The 20,041-nt window shown below is 42.6% G+C and overlaps 1 protein-coding gene across 2 annotated transcripts in view; it reads right to left on the minus strand.

Moving 5' to 3' along the window:
- The window catches only part of MAP9 (microtubule associated protein 9), a 286,412-nt gene that overhangs the window by 143,696 nt on the left and 122,675 nt on the right, over positions 1 to 20,041 (minus strand). For both annotated transcript variants that reach the window (XM_069744116.1, XM_069744115.1), the window contains one exon: positions 16,453 to 16,564. In XM_069744116.1, coding sequence (XP_069600217.1) covers positions 16,453 to 16,564 — 112 coding nt within the window. The remainder of the gene's footprint in view (positions 1 to 16,452; positions 16,565 to 20,041) is intronic.

Below are 20,041 nucleotides of genomic sequence, written 5' to 3' on the forward strand. Positions count from 1 at the left end.
TGTCAATGTTATGTTAAAGTTAGGGTACCGTCACACTAAAACGATGCTGCAGCGATACGACAACGCTGCAGCGTCGCTGTTTGGTCGCTGGAGAGCTGTCACACAGACAGCTCTCCAGCGACCAACGATGCCGAAGTCCCCGGGTAACCAGGGTAAACATCGGGTTACTAAGCGCAGGGCCGCGCTTAGTAACCCGATATTTATCCTGGTTACCAGCGTACACGTAAAAAGAAAAAAAACACTACATACTTACATTCATGTCGCGTCCCTCGGCGCTGTGCTTCTCTGCACTGACAGTGAGCGCCGGACAGCCGGAAAGCAGAGCGGTGACGTCACCGCTGTACTTTACGGCTGGCCGGCGCTCACCAGTCAGTGCGGGAAGCTGAAGGCGAGGGACATGACCAGACACCGGGAATGTAAGTATGTAGTGTTATTTTTTTTTACATTTACACTGGTAACCAGGGTAAATATCGGGTTAATAAGCGCGGCCCTGCGCTTAGTAACCCGATGTTTACCCTGGTTACCAGTGAAGACATCGCTGAATCGGCGTCACACACGCCGATTCAGCGATGCCAGTGACGAAATAAAGTTTCCTAAGATCTGCTACGACGTACGATTCTCAGCGGGGTCCCTGATCGCAGTAGCGTGTCAGACACAGCGAGATCATAAGGATATCGCTGGAACGTCACGGATCGTGCCGTCCTAGCGACCAAAGTGCCACTGTGTGACGGTACCCTTAGGGTTAGCATTTTAGGCTAAAGTTAGGGTTAGGCTAAAGTTAGGATTAGGCTAAAATTAGGGTTAGGGTTCAGCTAAAATTAGGGTTAGAATTAGGGGTAAAGTTAGGGTTAGGCTAAAGTAAGGGTGAGGCTAAAGTTAGGGTTAGGCTACAGTAAGGGTGAGGCTAATGTAAGGATTAGGCTAAAGTTAGGCTTTTCTCAATTGTTTCACCAATAATTTGATAGTAATCACATCATTTAGTCATGTCATTCAGTCACGTCAGTTAGTTTGTTAATTATCTAGTTTATGTAATTATACATAATTTGATAGAAATCTAGTTTGCACTAAAATATAACAAATACTGTTGAGTTTTCTATTTCCGGAAGAAAATATATAAAGACAAATAAAATGGCCCGTCAGTACAATAGTGAAGAGGAGGCGTATGCACTTTTATGTTCAGACAGTGAAGGAAGTAAGGTCAGATGGAGATGTGGATTTCGAGGGCTTTAGTAGCAGTGACCGTGATAGCTCATAAATGAGCAGCGATTCTGGTCCATCCTCAAACACAAGGACCAGTACAACAAGAAGGGCAAATAGCGCTTCTGGAGAAATTTCTCCGAAACAGGGGACAATGCCCAGTACTAGCACTGTCCCTAGTGCTAGTGAATTGGTGCATGCCAATGTCCAAGGGGTTTTGCCTCTTGATGTAGCATTTCATTTCCCAGATGGGAGGCTTTGGATTCGGCTACTCCATTCATCCCTAATTTTAATGCTATTCCTGGTATAAATGTGGAGGTGGAAGATTTTGGACCAATTAATTTTTTTTTTTAATTGTTTCTGTTCAATTTTGACTCAGAGTCCTCCAGGAGTTCCATGATTCACCACTTGAGTGGACATCTTGGGATTTCGGCTACTCGTGAGGCCATCACAAGAGCTTTTTGGTGGGCATCGCTTACGTCTGATGTGAAAAAATGTGTGTCTTCCTGTGAGGTATGTGCCCGCGCTAAGAGCTCCGGCCGGCTGGGGAATTGGTGCCTTTCCCAGTTCCTGATAGACCATGGACACATTTGTCCATGGATTTTATCCCCAATCTTCCTCCTTCCAAGGCTAATACTGTCATCTGGGTGGTGGTGGACAGGTTTACTAAGCAAGCACACTTTGTACCCTTAGTGGCACTGCCCTCTGCTGAAACTTTGTCTAGGTAGTTCGGTCAACATGTGGTTCGTTTGCATTGTGTACCCTTGAATGTGGTGACTTACCGTGATGTGCAATTTGTGTCCAGGTTTTGGAGGGCATTTTGTAAAAGGTTGGGTATTGAGTTGTCCTTTTCGCCTGCATACTATCCAGAGTCCAATAGTCAGATTGAACGGACCAGTTAGTCATTAGAGCAAATTTTGTGCTATCTTTCCATTTCTAGTTAAGATGATTGGTCTGATGCCTTGCCCTTAGCAGAGTTTGCATTCAATAACTGTATTAACCACTCTACCAGTACCTCCCCTTTCTTCTGTATTTATGGGTTTAATCCACACTTTGGGGAGTTTTCTTATCTGGACTCCCGTTGCCCGGGGGCTGATTTAGCTGTACAACAGTTGGGGAATTTATGGCAGGAGGTCCAGAAGAATATTGGGGAGGCTCAGAGGAAGTTTAAGATTTTTGTGGACGGGAGATGGACAGTGGGACCCACCATTCGGGTTGGGGATAAAGTATGGCTGTCTACTAGGAACATTAAGCTTAAGGTTCCTTCGGTAAAATTGGGGCCTAAGTTTATTGGTCCTCATGAGATCATGGAGGTGGTTAACCCAGTGGCGTTTGGTTTGCGCCTCCCCTAGTGTCTTTTAAGATTCCCAATGTATTCCATAGGGCCCTGCTGAAACCATTGGGGGCTGAGGAAGAAGCATCATTGGGTTCCTTGCTGCCTGTATGAGTGGATAGTCAGGAGGAATTCGAGGTGGAGCGCATCGTGGATTTCCGGTTGGTCCGCCGTTCCGTTCCCTCCAATATCTTGTGCACTGGAAGGGGTATGGGCCTGAGGACCAATCCTGGGTTCCTGCCCGATTGCTTCATGCCGATTGTCTGGTGCGCTCCTTTCGTGCCCGATTCCCTGGGAAGCCTGGGGGTCCGGGGGCCCGCAATGAGAGGGGGTACTGTCATGACTCTGACAGGATGGTTCCGCCTCCATCCTGGTCAGGTCAGGATTAATTCTAGTCCGCCTCTCTTTGGTTCTGGGGTGGCTATTTAATGTTGGTAGTTCCTGGGTTTGGTGTTGGTTATACTTCAGTATACTATGTTTGTGGTTGCTGACCCAAGTTAATCGTTGTGCCTCTGTGCGTGTGAGCTTCTGCTGTCTATGACCGGGTTTGTCCCCTGACTTTTGCCTCTGTAGCCTGCGTTGTACTGCCGTGTCTTTCCTAGTTATCTGACCACTTGGCTCGTCTCGGTTTACTCTCTGCCTTATCTCTAGGCACGACGCTCTCGTCTGGCTTTTGATCCTCGGCTCTCCTTTGACTACGTTTACGTTCTGTGCACTCTACTCCACGCTCCCAGCTGCCTTCCCTGTAATCACGTGACTGCTTAGTTCCAGGTCCTGCGCTCACTGCTTAGTCTCAGGTCCTTGCGCACTGCCTACCTTTTTCCTCCACTCCTTGCGCTCGTTCCTGTGCCCCCTGATAGCGCCCCCTAGGCTGCGCCAGTGACACCATCGTTGTCATTACAGCTTCATATTGACAGATAGAGCATTATATTCTGCTATTTTCATCTATTGTGTGAGTCGTGGAAATAAAAAAAAATCACAATTTTCTCTTTTTGCACAATTTTTTTTTTAAATTTTGCATGGGTAACAGGAGAAAATGGACCTCAAAAATTGTTGTGAAATTTCTGCTGAGTATGCAGATACTATATGTGTGTAGGTAAACCACTGTTTGGGTGCACGGCAGGGCTCAGAAGGGTAGGAGCACGGTTTAACTTTTTCAACGCAAAATTGTCTGGAATCAAGAGAAGACGCCATGTCACATCATTTGGAGGACCCCTGATGTGCCTAAACAGTGGAAACACCCATCAAGTGACCCTATTTTGGAAATTAGACCCCCTCAAGGAACTTATTTAGATATGTGGTGAGCACCTTGAACCCCCAGGTGCTTTACACAAATTTTATAACGTAGAATCAAGAAAATAAAAAAAATCACATTTTTCAAGTAAAAAATTTTCTTTTAGACCTAAATTTTTTATTTTCATAAGGATAACAGGAGAAAATGGGAGCCAAAATTTGTTGTGCAATTTTTCCGGAGTAAGCCAATACCCCAGGTGTGGCGGAAAACTAATTTTTAGGCACAGTGCTAAGCTCAGAAGGGAAGAAGCACCATATTAGAGTTCACATTTTTCTGGAATGGCTTGAGAGTGCCATGTCACATTGGCTGAGGCCTTAAGGTGCCAAAACAGGAGAAGGGGCCCCCCATAAGAGACCCTATTTTACAAACTATGCCTCTCAATGAATTAATCTAGGGGTGCAGTGATCATTTTGACACCATATGTGCTTCACAAAAATTTATACCATTGGTCCCTGACAAAAGAATAACTACATTTCTTCCAATAAAATGTTGTTTTAGCCACAAATTATAAGAGCTAATAGGAAAAAACGGATCTCCGTTTGTTGGGCAATTTCTCCAGAGTTCACCTATACTCTACATGTAATCAGGAACTTCTTTAGAGGAACAGATTTTATTGGCAGAGCCCCAATTTATCATTGGCAGAGCCCCTGATGTGCCAGAACAGCTGAATCCCTATAAGTGACCCCATTTTACAAACTAAGCCTCTCAATGAATTCATCTAGGGATGCAGTGATCATATTGACACCACAGGTGTGTCACAAAATTGTATACCAATGGCAGTGAAGAAAAAATAATTAAATTTTTACCACAAATATTTGTTTTAGCCCAACATTTTACACTTTCATACGGCGAGACTCGGAATAGAATAGTTTGTGAACTCCATATAGACAGCCCCTAAGTGCTAATAGAGCAGACTCCCCCTTCAAGTAACCCAATTTTGGAATTGCAAAACATGTGGACTCTAAAGGAGGTTTATGCACACTGGGGTTCAGAAGGGAGGGGGCATTTGGATTTGGGAGCACAAAATTTGCTGAATTTCTTTTTGGGGGCAAGGAGCCATTTCGCTACCTTTGTGCTCCCAGTAACGTAGAAGCCCCCTATATTTCCATTGACAGGTGACGGACCTGAGTGGGGACTTGCTTTTTTTTTGGCTTGAGTTGAAGCTTTTATTGGAAACATTTTACATAACGTTTGGGATCACATTTATCCGGCGCTCTATGCTGAGCACTTACATTGAGGTTTCCATCTAAATCTCTGAGTGCCGTGATTCAGATGTAACCCCTGAGGAAGCAAATCACTAAAATGAGGCAGCAGAGTTACTCTGGACTCTGTCTGGCCTCTGTTCAGCGGAATCCTTATTTTCAAAACTGCACAAAACTGTGGTGGGCTATGCTTTTCTGCATGCCTAAAAAGACGGAAATGGCGTGATCATAGGCCAGACAGTGTCCACAGAGCCTCCATCTGCCTCATTATTAATTTTCTGAACCAATGGGCATCATTGGTCTTGCGTGGCGCCTCCTCGCACCCTACAATCGCCATCCTACTGCCCTGCCTCATGTAGATGATGTGTCCTATGTCAGCTATACAGCGCCCCCAGGCGTACTACTCTCTACCCAGCTGAGGGCAGAGTAAAGTACTGAAATGCACATGCGCCAGCTTTACTTCCAGGTCAACAATGCTCTTTGGCCTCTTCCGATGAATGCCCATTACAAGACTTTTCAGTCAAATGATGGGAATTTTATGCAGAGGCGGTTGGGGAGTTATACACAGGTTGCTAGACTGCTATAATAGAGGCATTTTTATGTGGTGGGATTAGTTGATTTGGGGAAAGCCTGTTGACAAGTTCCCTTTAATTTATAAAATTTGATACAAATAAGTGCAAGATGTTTTTATTTTCAAAGCTGACAACCTGTCACTACTTATTTAGGAATATGTCTAGTGAAGAAAGGTAAGAAATGACACATCCGTACAAGGGACACCAAGCCTGACATCCAATATTTCAAATTTCTTCCAGCACAACAAGATATTGCCGCTTCAACTATTCCGAGTTAAGCTGTATGATTGAAGAAGAAGAATTCCTGAAGAAATGTGTATGTGAACTACTTCACTGGCTTATTTCTCCAGGTCTTGAAAATCATTTCTAAGCAGAAGTTACATGTTTATTTTATTTCATTAATCATACTCTGATGATTCTAAGACAGAACAATGCCGGTGTTTGACAGGTACTTTCTGGATGATATTGCGTTCTGCTTATACATTATGTCGGAAAAGATTTCCACCTGTGCATGGAATGGCAGATGACTGTGTAATGGTTGACATCTGTTCTAAAACAAAAAACGAATTGGGCATTGAAGCATTTATATACTAGGTGTAAGGTCTTGTTCAGACACAGCGTTTTTGATGCGGATTTTTTACATGCGGTCTATTTTCAAGGGAAAATGTAGCGCTTTACAATAACAGCAAAATAAATGAGATTTCAAAAATCTTATTCACACAGTGTGACATTTTCCTTCACTTTTTGACCAGTGGTGCGTTTTTTTTTGTTTTTTTTTAAAGCAGCATATCTATTCTTTCACCATTTTTACTGCAGTTTCCTCATTTACAGAATATCTAAATGGCTAAGCATAAAAAATGCATTACAAAAAATAAACCCAAAATGCTAATAAAACATGAGCAATTTACAGTACACTGCGGCCTTCTGGTTAAAGCTTTAAAAAATCTCATAACTGCTGTGTGTGAATATGGCCTTGCGCTTTAATTTTTTTTCATTTATGGCCACAATTTGGGTGCTTTTTTAAATTTCTTCTAGTAAAAATTAAGGCTATATCAACCATAAAATTATACATACACATACAAGTAGCAGAAATCTAGAGATACTACTAATTTGTATTGCATTGCACATTGCGATGGATTGGTTATGGTGCACAAGTGTGCCCTTATTGTGCTTGCACCTCCCCAGCCAAAAATGGCGCTTGCGCAGGATCTGTGTTCTAATTTCGCACAGAAACGTTCTTCAAAAGGCAGGAAGGAGGCTCCAGGATAGGAAAAGAGAATGAAGGGTGACAACACTTTCAGCTAGTTTGCCAACAACCTCAATGCTCTGCAATGGCAGTGCGGATTTCTAAAAAAAAAAAAAACACACAAGGTATCCTTTAGATCAGGGTTACAGCGCCTAGTCAGCCATATATTTAGTTTTCTGTATAAATTCCTCCTGACAGGTTCCTTTTAAAGCAATAAACTAATTAAATAGTAAAAGTTAATAGATTTCGTAAGCTGCGCATATACATCTATACTCCAGCTAATGTCGTTCAGCCATGAAATTATTAATCAAATATCACGTGAATCGTGTAACCGCCTCTCCACTATTGGAAGAGCGCAACCAAACACGTAGCCTGATTAATACACTTTATAATGGGAAATGTCAGAAAATGAAGAATTCAATTTTTACTTCAGTAAGTCTCCGTGAAGAGATCCCACGATGGTAATTCCGGAACCGTGAAGTGTAACTCGCCCTCATCTACAGTAATCAAGCCATTCCATGCACAGAGGTAAATATATTCCGACGCCATGTACAATCAGAGCCCAGTATCATTAAGAAAGAAAGAACCTGACAAACACCGGCGTTGTTCTGTCATAACATCATCTACCAGGCACAGTATGATTAATGAAATCAAATAGACCTGGATGTTTCCTGCACGTCCCCTTCTAGTTATGGAGGCTCATATGCACATTGTTATCTATAATGAGAGGGAGATCAGGCAGATTGCGCCTTTATTTTTCTGTTGCCGATGCATAAACTAATGGTCGCTGAGCCAAACTTACACGGTTTTCAGTAATGTGCTGAAAAACGATGTCAAAGATGTGATGGAACATTTGTAATGTGATGAATGGGATCTTTCATTGTCGCTAATACTCAGAATATTTCTCCGAGGCTCCTGGAAACAGATTACAATTCTAACGTAAATATTACAGATGAGTGAATGGCGGCCACATTAGTGGTTGGTGGCCATCGGTTGAGAACCCTGCGTGACGCCTCCTACCTGCGGCATCTCTGGTGCCTCATCGGATTGTAGAACCAGAACGCTGTCACATGTCCAGAATGTCATCACAACGACGTCACATTAGGCCTACAGATGAGAAGAGATGCCAACAGGAAGGAGGCCATGAAATACTGTTGTGGCCACTGTCCCAGAGTCTTGTTCACTCATGTCTATAAGATATATAATGACTATTAATACTATTCAAGCTTATGTTTCCCTACTTCCAGGGTGAAGTATGTGTAATAATAAGTGCAAGATGGTTTTACAGTACATAAGGTACATATTCGCATCTTTTCACGCGCCCAAAATTGATCCATTTAGCAACTGATGCAACCGGAAGCAATAGGATCATGTTAATAATCTTCGGACTAAAGAAATCTTGCAGGCAATTGTGTGAGGGGGAGACAGGAGGAGGGCAAAGAAGGAGATATTGTGAGGACCAGAAATGAAATGTCACCTGCAGAAATGCTATTTACCTGCAAGGACAATGTCAATCTGCAGGTAAATATCCTTTAAAGGGAACCTGTCATGTCCTTTTTAGCATGTAAACGGTCCCCGGTGCATTGTTAGTGATGCAATGTGCATCACTAAGGCCGTTTTCACACATCCTGATATTTCCGATACTGGGAAGAAATGGTACCTGAGATGACAGTGACATGTATGGCAACCGTGTACCGCATCAGTACCATACAGACAGACAGCAGGGAAGCGCTACAGTAAGCGCTGTTTCCCGACTCCGGGTGCTGAAGACGGCTCATCATTCTCCCCTGCTCTGCCGGCGATCAGTGCAAGCAGGGGAGAATGATGAGCGTTATATTCAAGTGAGAACAATGACAGTAGGTGGCGGCTGATTTACTCCCCAAGCCGTTATTAATTATTTATTTAAATAATTAAAAAAACAGCATGTGGACCCCTTTATTCTTGATAACCAGCCTTGCTGAAGCTAACAGCTGAGGGTTGAAGCCCCCAGCTGTGAGTTTTGCCAGGCTGGTTACAGAAAACAGAGGGGAACACACCCAGTTTTTCATTTATTTATAGCACAGTAGCCGGCTGATAAATACTCCCATCAGACGCTCCTGCTGTCAACGTTATTAGCGGCAGCAAGTGTAGGTTGATTGGAATAATAGTCCCATCAGTCGTCGCCTGCTGTCATTGTTCCCACTTGAATACAACTCTCATCATTCACCCCTGCGCGCGCTGATTGCCGGCAGAGCTGGGGAGAACGATGAGAGCCGTCTTCAGCACCTGGCGCCAGGGAACAGCATTTCTCAGGCACCAGGACATGTCACACAGATGACATCCCAGTGTGTCCCCCATGTGCGAGACGTTTTGCAGTCCATGCTGACGGTAAAAAACAGACATGTCTACATGCGGGTCACACGGTCCGTTGAAATACACTGACATGTGCACAGACCCATTCACTTGAATGTGTCTATGTGTTTAAGTGTCTCCGGTATATGTGAAAACTGTTACCACATGTACCAGAGACACTGACGCGTGAAAGAACCCTGTGGAGACACAACATTGTATCTTAATTAACTAGGTCTATTTTTAGCAAACCAAGAAGAATAGACTGTTATCTATATTGTTGGCTTTTGAATTTAAGCATTTCTTTCTGGCTGGTCAAGAAAACAGACTTTTGCTTGTGTGAGCCTGTAATATTTTCTTGCAAGCTGATATTTGATATAACATAGTGTGCACTTATCCTTAATGACTAGAGATATGCTTTTTTTAAATAGAGGAAGAAAATCTATGCAAATAGATTACATAATCAAACAAGGCGATTTCGTCGTCACCATTCTTCCTTTCATCTGTGATGCTGGACTGAAAGACACTTAAGTATAAAAATAGGTTACATAGCTCGATATAAACAGAGAGACAGTCAGAGATTCTGCCAAGATATCCAAACATCCGGGGGACCCTACAGGACTGCTTCCAATATATCATGGTTCCATCATGAGGGACACTGATCTATCGTTCTACAGGAAACAACCTAGGGTACCTCAGTCCGTGTTGAAAGAATACAGATCTGCTCCACTAACCATCGCTGAACCATGGATATGTGTGGAGACCGGTCACCTGGCTCCATAGAGATATTCGGAGAAGCCAGATTGTGACCCTTTGATCAACTGGCCTTCAACCGAATGGACTGTCATCTCCCTACGCTTGTCATTACCTCCTCTTTGTGTGAGTGCCACAGGTGGGGTAGCTGACCCTGAGAGCTCTGACTTTATGGCTGCCATTTCCTGGCGAGTCAGTGGAAGGGTGCGACTCTGTAATGTGTACCATCTTGGGGAAGTTTTCTAGGACTGTTCTACATGTTATCTGCCTGTTTTGTTGTTTAATCAAAACATTCTCACACTGTTTTACCCTCACTCAGTGTTGTCTGAGTAACACTACGGTCACATTAAAAGAGAGTGGGCATTCGGTGGGATGATCCCTGGTCCATGCGGTTTCGGCTAGCGGACATGGGCGCCCACCGACCTCATGTCTCCACAAGCCCTTACATGTTTTTTTTTCATTGAAAACAGTGGTCTAATCATGTGCAAAAAGCACTTTATATAGATAGATTGTAACTGATCATTTAGTCATAGGGGTGTGCTTCGTTTCATTCAGTCATGGTTGCCGTCACCCACGCAATTTGAATGATGTTCCCAAGTTGCGTAGACGTCACACAAATCCGCTTAGCAAAATCCCGCACATGCACAGTGTTGATCGGGGAGCCTCACATGTGCCGTGAAAAATTACTCCGGCCTCACACAGTCAGTGAAACTGGGTACTACACACAGCTTCAGTGCGCATGGGCCAACTGACACTGCGCAACCGCGGCTCCACGATGCACACTGCGCGAGTGCTGGATCATTCAAAGTGGATTTGAGCGATGCTGGCACAATCTGGGGAATATCATTCAAATTACATGGGCGGTGACAACCGTGACTGAATGAAATGAAGCTCACCCTTAGGTTTTTTGCCATAGACCACCGTTTTTAATTAAAGATCTTTAGATGCTCAAAAAAAAAAAAAAAAAAAAAAATCAGGTAATTATCATGTAGCAGCAACCTCATTACAAAAAACTGCTATACTAAAATTGAATTAAAAGGGTTGTCTTTGCCTTGATACTCACCAACTAGCACCCACCTGGATCCAGCGCAGGACGCTCCATCGGTACAAGAAGTGGAGATATTGCAGTACAACCAGCCGCTGGATGCGATGCATTTGACTTGAGCAGTGCGTTATTGGATGTTTTTCAGATGCAATACTGATTAAAGGGATTCTGTCAGAAGGTTTTTGCTGCTTCATCTGAGAGTGGCATAATGTAGGCAAATAGACCCTGAATCCAAAGATGTATTACTTAGTTTACTGGGTGCAGCCATTCTGACACAAAGGTTTTAGATTTAGCAATGCAGCAGAGCTGAGAAAGCTATCCCCACCCACACCATGCTCTGTATCTTTGTATAATGGCTATAGCCAGTGCTAATCACAGAAGGGGCGCATTACCAGGCCCGCACTGCTGAGTCCACGTAGTGATAAGCTCCTGATGCTAAAACAAATCAGTGCAAGCAAACATCAGCACAAAGCTTGATAAGGGAGGAATCGCTGAAACCAGTATTCTAACCTATACAGCATGCTGCCTTCAGATTACATAGTAAAAACTTGCTAACAGATTCCCTTTAAAGTCAAAGGACCACTGCAGTCAATCACCCAGGGGTTGGTTGAACTCTGGTGACTCTCCACCCTTTGCGCTGACACAGACCACATAGAGAACCGTGCAGGATTCAGATGGGGCCAGTGGGGAGTGGTCATGAATTTGTTATTTTTCACTCATTCAGTCCTATGGGCAAGGCTTACTTTTGTCTGGACAACTCATTTAAATTGACATAAAATACCTGATCGGAGAAACATTCTGTAAAACTTCTTTACACATTGTGGTTTCTGATCCCAGTATATACTTAATTATATTATCGCTGCCAACTCCCAAAATTAGACGACTCTTGTGTGGCAAATACTTGTCATAGTAAAGACAATAAAGAGGAGAGAACATCGGGAAGTCATGTGTGAAAAGCAGAATTCTTCACTTAATCACAAGCCGAGGGCATGGGTGTAACTACAGCAATGGCCACACTAGTAACGGCCCTGGAAGGATGAAGGGGCCACTCCGCAGCACCGAGCTCTGGAGATCAACGATGAAATGATCTCTGCTTGCAGCGGCCGCTAGTGCAGCTACTTATGGATGGATTTATACTGTTAGTTCAGCATTATCAGAGCTGTATAAATATGTATACGCTGAGCTCCCCTCAGTGCCGGCAGTTATGGCCGTGTGAAGTAGACTCGATGCTTTGGAGTCCTATATTATAAAAGCCGAGCTCCAGGCATTAGAAAGATATAACAGGAATGCTCCGTATTCATTCCAAACCCTAGAGTGCTTACATACCGTATATTACCACTGACCCCTTCACCATCCTAGCCCACCAGGGATCCCATCATAAAATAAAAACATAAAGCAAATATAAAATGTCCAATTATTATATATATTTGTGCAATGTGATAAAGGAGGCGACAAAACTGAATTCAGAATGTTTCAGAAAATGTTATGCGCTTTCAGGATACAACAAAATAAGGACTGAGCGGAAGGAGAAAACAATGTGAAGTGGAAGCACGCAAAAAGCTTCTTACAGATATCACGGGGATAACACACGATAAAGTATAGGATGGTGTTTTTAACGCAATCTTAACCCCTTAACCACCCCAGAGCTTTTTTCGGTTTTGCGCTTTCGTTTTTCGCTCCACCTCTTCTCAGAGCCATAACTTTTTTATTTTTCCATCAATATATCCATGCGAGGGGAAAAAAAATTCCAAGTGCGGTGAAATTGCAACAAAGTGCAATCCCACACTTGTTTTTTGTTTGGCTTTTTTGCCAGGTTCACTAAATGCCAAAACTGACCTGCCATTATGATTCTCCAGATCATTACAAGTTCATAGACACCAAACATGTCCAGGTTATTTTTTATCTAACTGGTAAAAAAAATTCCAAACTTTGCAAAAAAAAAAAAAAATTATATATATATATATATATATATATATATATATATATAGTGCCATTTTCCAATACCCATAGTGTCTCCATTTTTCGTGATCTGGGATTGGGTGAGGGCTTATTTTTTACGTGCCGAGCTGACGTTTTTAATGATACAATTTTGGTGCAGATATGATGTTTTGACTGACCGTTATTGTATTTTAATGCAATGTAGTGGCAACCAAAAAAAAAATGTAATTCTGGCATTTTGACTTTTTTTTTCTCGCTATGCCATTTGGTGATCAGGTTAATACTTTTTTTTATTGATAGATCGGGCAATTCTGAACACGACGATGCCAAATATGTGTATGTTTGATTTTTAATTGGGTGAAAGGGGAGTGATTTGAACTTTTATATTTTTTTTATATTTTTAAATACATTTTTTTTTTTAACTTTTGGCATGCTTCAATTGTCTCCATGGGAGGATAGAAGCTGCCACAACTCGATCGGCTCTGCTACATAGAGATGATTAGTTTGCCTCTCTATAGCAGAATTACTTGCTATGAGCTCTGACCACTGGGTGGCGCCCACAGCAATCCGGCACTGACAACCATAGAGGTCTCCAAGAGACCTCCGGTTGTCATGCCAACACACCAGTGACCCGCGAGCATGTGACATGTGTTACCGGTGGGCGGGTTTCTGGCGTGATTGCCGGAAGTGCTTGTTAAATGCCGCTGTCCGAGTCAGACAGCGGCATTTAACAGGTTAACAGCTGTGGGTGGATCGCGATTCCACTCGCACAGCTGATATGTCCCGGGAAAGATATGGAGGGAGTCCGACATCGGTGTACTATTATGCCTGATGTTGGAAAGGGGTCAAAGGGGTATTCCTATCTCCTATCCCAATATGTAGTAGGTTTAACAACAATAATAATATTAACAAATACCTCCAGTTAGAAATGTAACACAGTTCTTCTGATTCGCTTTGTCCTTTACCCCATGTGCTGGGCATCGCCTTAGATATCCATGGTTACGACCACTAACAGCTAGCTGTCGCAATATCAGTGGTAATAACCATGGATACTTAAGCTACTGCAATGCCCTGCACATGGGGTTAGCGACGTAGGGAAACAGAAGGACTATACTAGATTTCTAATTGAAGGCATTTTCTAATATTATTATAACTACTATATATTGGGATAGTATCTTCGAGATAGGAATAACCCTTTAAGCAACATGTCAAATCTTGAGACGTTCCTGTCTGATACAAAATTTCTGCTTTGGCCACTGAATGAATCAGGCTAATTTCTGTCTACCTGTGGATCTTCTGGCTTGAACTCAACAGTCTCATTTATGCCTATGAGGCTGTTGAATTCGGGTAAGCAGACGCGCAGTGGGTCCATGCATAGAACAGACCGCAGAACACGGATGCCCGATTCAGGCTTTAAATGGAAAAATTGCAGTACTTTTGATTGAAAAATTGCTAGCGGTTTCTTCACTGCTGAAAAATAACAGCAATCAAAACAGCTAAAAAAGCAATTAGGATACTAAAAAAAAAAAAACACTAAAAAGAACATTTCAGGAAGATAAAATAAACACTGTGGGTTTCCTGAAACTTCTTCCTCTGGAAAAATTTGGTGGATTCACAAACCTGAGAAATTTGCCATGTGAACATACCCTTGGACCTGTAAAATATCTCAACAATGCAATAAAAATGATTTTTACAGAGTTAACACAATTTAATTGGTTTAAATGGAACTTGTCATCAGGTTTTCTCTTCATTAGCGGCCACAATCTTGGGCCATGTTTCTTCATGCACACAAACAATGGTAGGACTGTCAGTAGTGTCTTGGATCCAAGTGTCATCAGTGTTTGGTCAGTTTTGGTCATCAGTGATTTTCACATTATGGATAACTAAATGACAAAGTTTCTCCTGTCCAGTACAATGGTAATCACAGCCAGCAGAGACTTTACACTGATGTCATCCATGTCCTGGCCATGATTTTCACCGACTCATAGACTTGTATGGGTTATTTTCATTCTTGATGCTTTCAAAAAACAGACGCCTCTATGATTTTGGCAACAATATATTGTCCGCAAGAAACACAGACATGTGAACAGCCTCATAGACTATAATAAACGTTGTGTTCGTTAAAATCATGGAACACATACGTGAAAAAGAGGCATTATATGCATTTTTAAAAACATTTTTTTTTACTTTTGGCATGCTTCAATAGTCTCCATGGGAGACTAGAAGCTGCCACAAACCGATCGGCTCAGCTACATATAGGCCATGATCAGATCACCTCTATCTGGTCGAATTACACACTTGTTATGAGCACTGACAACCTCTGGTTGTCATGGAAACAAACCGGTGACCCGCCATCGCGGGTCAGCGGAGGGCAGATTTCCATCCAGATGGCCAGAAGCGTGAGTTGAATGCCGCTTTCAGCATTTGACAGTGGCATTTGACGGGTTAGTAGCCGTGGGTGGATCGCGATTCCAACCACGGCTGTTTCGGGCACATGTCATCTGACATGCATCGGGAAAGATGTGGGCTCACTGCCGAAGCCCACATCAAAGGGGGGATACGGACATCGGCGTACTATTACGCCCACTGTTGGAAAGGTGTTAAAGAACCACTCCGACAGGTAGCTTTTTCAGACCTGGAGTGGTACTTTAAAAGTAAGCCCCCTGCCCCAGGTCAATCTCACCCATTGGAGTCTTCACTAATTTTCGGCACTGCTCAGTTCACGATGCACCATCTTGTTAGCTTCTGACTGCCCGGAAGTCAGAAGCTAGGTCACAAGCTCTTAATGCAAGTCTATGAGAGCCCGAATGAGGCCAGAACAACGCTTTCATAGACTTGTATTGAAAAACGACCTCTGCGCAGCTCCATGAAGCACTAGAGCTGCCGGTAGGTCATTTTTCGCTGGAGACCGACACTGGAAAACAATGAAGGCGGCAGGTGAATATGAGACAAGGGGCAGAGGACTTACACTTACACTTAAAGCACCACTCGGGCAGAGGAATAAAAAAAACGCTAGTGGTGCTTTAGAAAACAACATTTATAAGGTCCCATGCTGCAGGTAAATCAGTGCTGAGTGGTCTGATGGGTCTGCGGCCCGCGCTCGGCACTTCTCAATCTGCAATGGCCACCCCCCTACCCTTGATTAACATCTTTTTTGGATGGTAAGGGACACACTTTATGTCCATCAAAAGCACAGGGGCATCGATTGCAGACAGAGAGTTGGTGTGATGTGTGGCCCGGAGACACATCCCTTGGCACAGGGTCCTCTATAAAACTAGTTTTCAAAAGGTATGCCGTGCTATTGATTCCAAAGAAGTGTAGGGACTTGCATTATGATGCGTATATGGTGGCGGCAGCAGTATATTAAGCTGACAGATTCCCTTTTATCAGCAGTAATTGAAAAAGACACTCACAGACCGCTGCTGATATAATGATAAATATTCTGTGTTCAGCATAAAGTCATGTTGTGAGCATGTAATATTCCAGCGGAGCAGATGTAGATAGGAACGTGCATTACCGCAATGGGGCATTGGGTCACGCATACCTTTTATTATCTCTTCGGAGTCTCCCTTAGACCTTGTTTTGTTATGTTTCTCAGCTGTCGGGAGAGGCTTCACTCTTGATGCTGGTGTTGGTGGACCGGGCGGCCAAAGTCCCTGTCAGATGACAGATTGGAAATGACTTATGTAAAGTTTACAATGAGCTGATATATAAAAAGTTCTAGAATTGTGCCTCTCCCTCCCCTGCGTCACCACATGGAGAGCGGAGGAATGACACAATGCATGCACCTTCTCTCCTGTGAGGTCACCTCTGCACCTCTCCATCACACTTAGACACCTCTACAGGGATCACCTTACATACAACCTTTGTGGGGCCAACACCTCCTGTAACCGCCCATTTTGTGTACAGGACTTCTCAGATCTCCCCTCTTCTCTGCCATTATGCTATTCACCACTTCCCCCCAGACCTGGCAACAATTGGGGGTGAATGAGCCAATATGGAGTTGTGCTTTAACCCTAGTACCAGATCTCCCTTGGATTACCAAGATATTTCCATAGCATAAGTAAAAATACGTGATTTCATTCATCTTAGCACTTACTAGTGTCTGGCTCCTGGGGCCATATGATGGCGTCTACTGTTAGTTACATTACATGTCATTAGTAATAACACTGGGATAATAGTCAGGCAGCATCAAATGTGACGAGGTAAAAAAAAGTCACATCGTAATCGTATTACATGAAGAATAAAAGGAGACATTATAGAATGTATATATAGGTATACACACTGAAATATTTTCAAGTGAGAAAAGAAAAAGAAAGAACTAAAATCATGTGCTTGTATAAATAAGCACACCCTTAAATACTTTGTTGAAGTACAATTTGAATTTATGACAGCATTTATCAGTTTTGGTAGGAGTCTATCAGCACGGAACATCTAGAATTGGCAATCTTCGCCCACTCTTCCATGCACTAGTGCTCCAAATCTGACAGATTGTGAGGGTATCACCTGTGTACAGCGCCCTCTTCAGGACAACTAAAAGATTTTCAATTGGATTCAGATCTGGGCATGGGCTGGGCCATTTTAAGACTTTGATCATCTGGTGAAGGAATTATTTTGTTAGTTTCGAGTTAGGTTTAGGGTCGTTGTTGTACTGAAAGGTGAAACTCCTCTTCATCTTCAGATTTTTAGCAGAGGCCTGAGGTTTTGATGTAAATTGACTGATAACACTGGTCTACAAAAAAAAAAAAATATTTCTGGCATGGACCTTAAGAACAGTTTTAGACTAATTTGAGGGTGCTGAATTCAAATCTGATCTTATAATTTATCGCATCACGTTTTTGCGCTACAGGTTTATAGCCCATTTTCATGAATTCCATGATAAATAAAAGTAGTGTATGAAAAGTGCCGGTTTATACGGTTCACCAAGGTAAATTTAGTTTTCATTTAGTCTTCCAATAAATGAGAGAATATCTTTGTTTTCTTTGAACATGCATAATTCCCATTTGTTATTATAACACTCTTGTTTTCTGTGCTACTGGGACAGTGGAGCTACAGCAGAGCATTGGGTGAAAACTGAATGGCCTCAGCGACAGAGTTTGGCATCTGGCGATAAGAATGTCATCCATGATCCTCTAGTGGATAAGAAGGACATTGTCTTTCCTCCCTTACACATAAAACTTGGATTGATGAAGCAGTTCCTCAAAGCTCTCAATCACAGTGGAGAATGCTTTAACTATATATGTTCAACTTTTCCTGGTCTTCGTGAAAAGAAGAAAAAGGCTGGAATATTTGATGGACCTCAAATAAGAACACTTATGAGAGACCCAAATTTTATCACATCAATGAATGAGACAGAAGAAAGAGCTTGGAATGCATTTTGTAATGTGGTGCAGAATTTTCTAGAGAATAAGAAAGCAGACAACTATGAAGAGATTGTGGACGAGCTACTAATGAGTCTGCGAAATCTTCGATGTAGAATGAGTATCAAGATTCACTATTTACACAGCCATTTGGACTTTTCTCCAGAGAATCCTTGGGGATGTGAGCGAGGAACAAGGGGAGCGTTTTCATCAGGACAATAAAACAATGGAAGAACGGTATCAAGGCCGGTGGGACTCACATATGATGGCTGACTATTGCTGGAGCTGGATGAGAGACAGCCCAGAAGCTGTACATCACAGATCAGCCAAGAAAAGAAAGTTCAAATAACTGCCATTTGTCACTCATCTGTGTGCCGTATATATGTGTTTTTATATTTAGTAGTTTAATTCTGTAAGTATATTTGATTTGCTGTACATAGACTTTGTAATCTTTGTTATTCCTTGACTAAAAATATACAAAATGAAATGTAGTACCGAAAATTATGTGTTTTTATCATAAAACATTAGGAGTAGTTTTCATCAAAAAATTGAAAATCTCTCGAAATCCTGATGTGATAGCCAAAAACGGAGTTCATATGCGTAATCAGCAGCCAAAATTGACTTAAAATATGTTTTAAAACCTTTGGCCAGAAAAATTGCGTTGACCAGTGTAATTGAAATTTTTCATAATTCCCTAAAGCTTGACTAAAGCCACAGTTCTAGCAACCAAAAAATAGCCTCAAGCATAATGTTGCCTCCACCATGCTTCACTGCAGGTACGGTGTTCTTTTGGTGATGTGCAATGTTGCCTTTGTGCCAAACATATCTTTTGAAATTATGGCCATAAACTTCAACCTTGGTTTCATCAGTACATAACACATTTAAGGACATCCTTTTGTCCGAATTGATGTAGGTTTTGACAAAATATAGCCAGCGTAAGATGGCCACCGGACAAGTCCTTGATGGGAGATATGTGTCATCGCGGCTATTAGCTGTGGTGATGTGAGCTCGGAGGTATGCTCCAGCACATATAGTGCTGAAAGGATTGTTTTGGGCCGCTCCAGGGTTGGGTTTTACGAGCGGTCATAAGAGATGGTGAATAAAATGGAGGCCAATTGCCTCATTCAGTGTCTGTGGCCGGAGGTGTGGAGACCTCCATTGTGTGTGTTGTAAAAGACACTGACCTGTGCGGGCGGACCCTACAAGGATTGTGTACCTTCTTTTTCCCGTTTGCTACTTTGTGCCAGGAAAGGTTATTTGTTTTTTTTCTAACCAGAGCAGTTTATGCTTTTTGAATAAACCTGCTTGGACACTTCAGCGATTCCACTTCATGTGCCTGGCTCAACAACAGCTGAGTGGGTGCAGATCCCTACACCAGGCTTGGATGTTTATTCTTTGTAAGAAAATGCTTCTGTCTTGCCACTCTTCCCCTCATGCAACACATATGAAGACTATGGGAGATTCTTGTCAAAAGCAGTACACAAGCAATTCCTGACAGAACCTCCAGCAGGTTCTTTAATGTTGATGTAGGCCTCCTAAAAGCCTCCCAGACCACATTTCTTCTTGTATTTTCATCAATTCTTGAGGGACGTCCAGTTCTAGGCAATGTCACTGTTGTGCCAAATTTAAGCCACTTCCAGTTCGTGATGGCCGTCTTCACAGTGTCCCAAGGTAATCTAATGCCTTGGAAATTTTTTTGTAGCCTTCTACTAACTGATAACTTTCAACAACGAGATCCCCCTGCTGTTTTTTATGAAGTTTACGCCTCATGGC

Source organism: Ranitomeya imitator, chromosome 1 (assembly GCF_032444005.1).
Source record: "Ranitomeya imitator isolate aRanImi1 chromosome 1, aRanImi1.pri, whole genome shotgun sequence".
Taxonomy (NCBI): domain Eukaryota; kingdom Metazoa; phylum Chordata; class Amphibia; order Anura; family Dendrobatidae; genus Ranitomeya; species Ranitomeya imitator.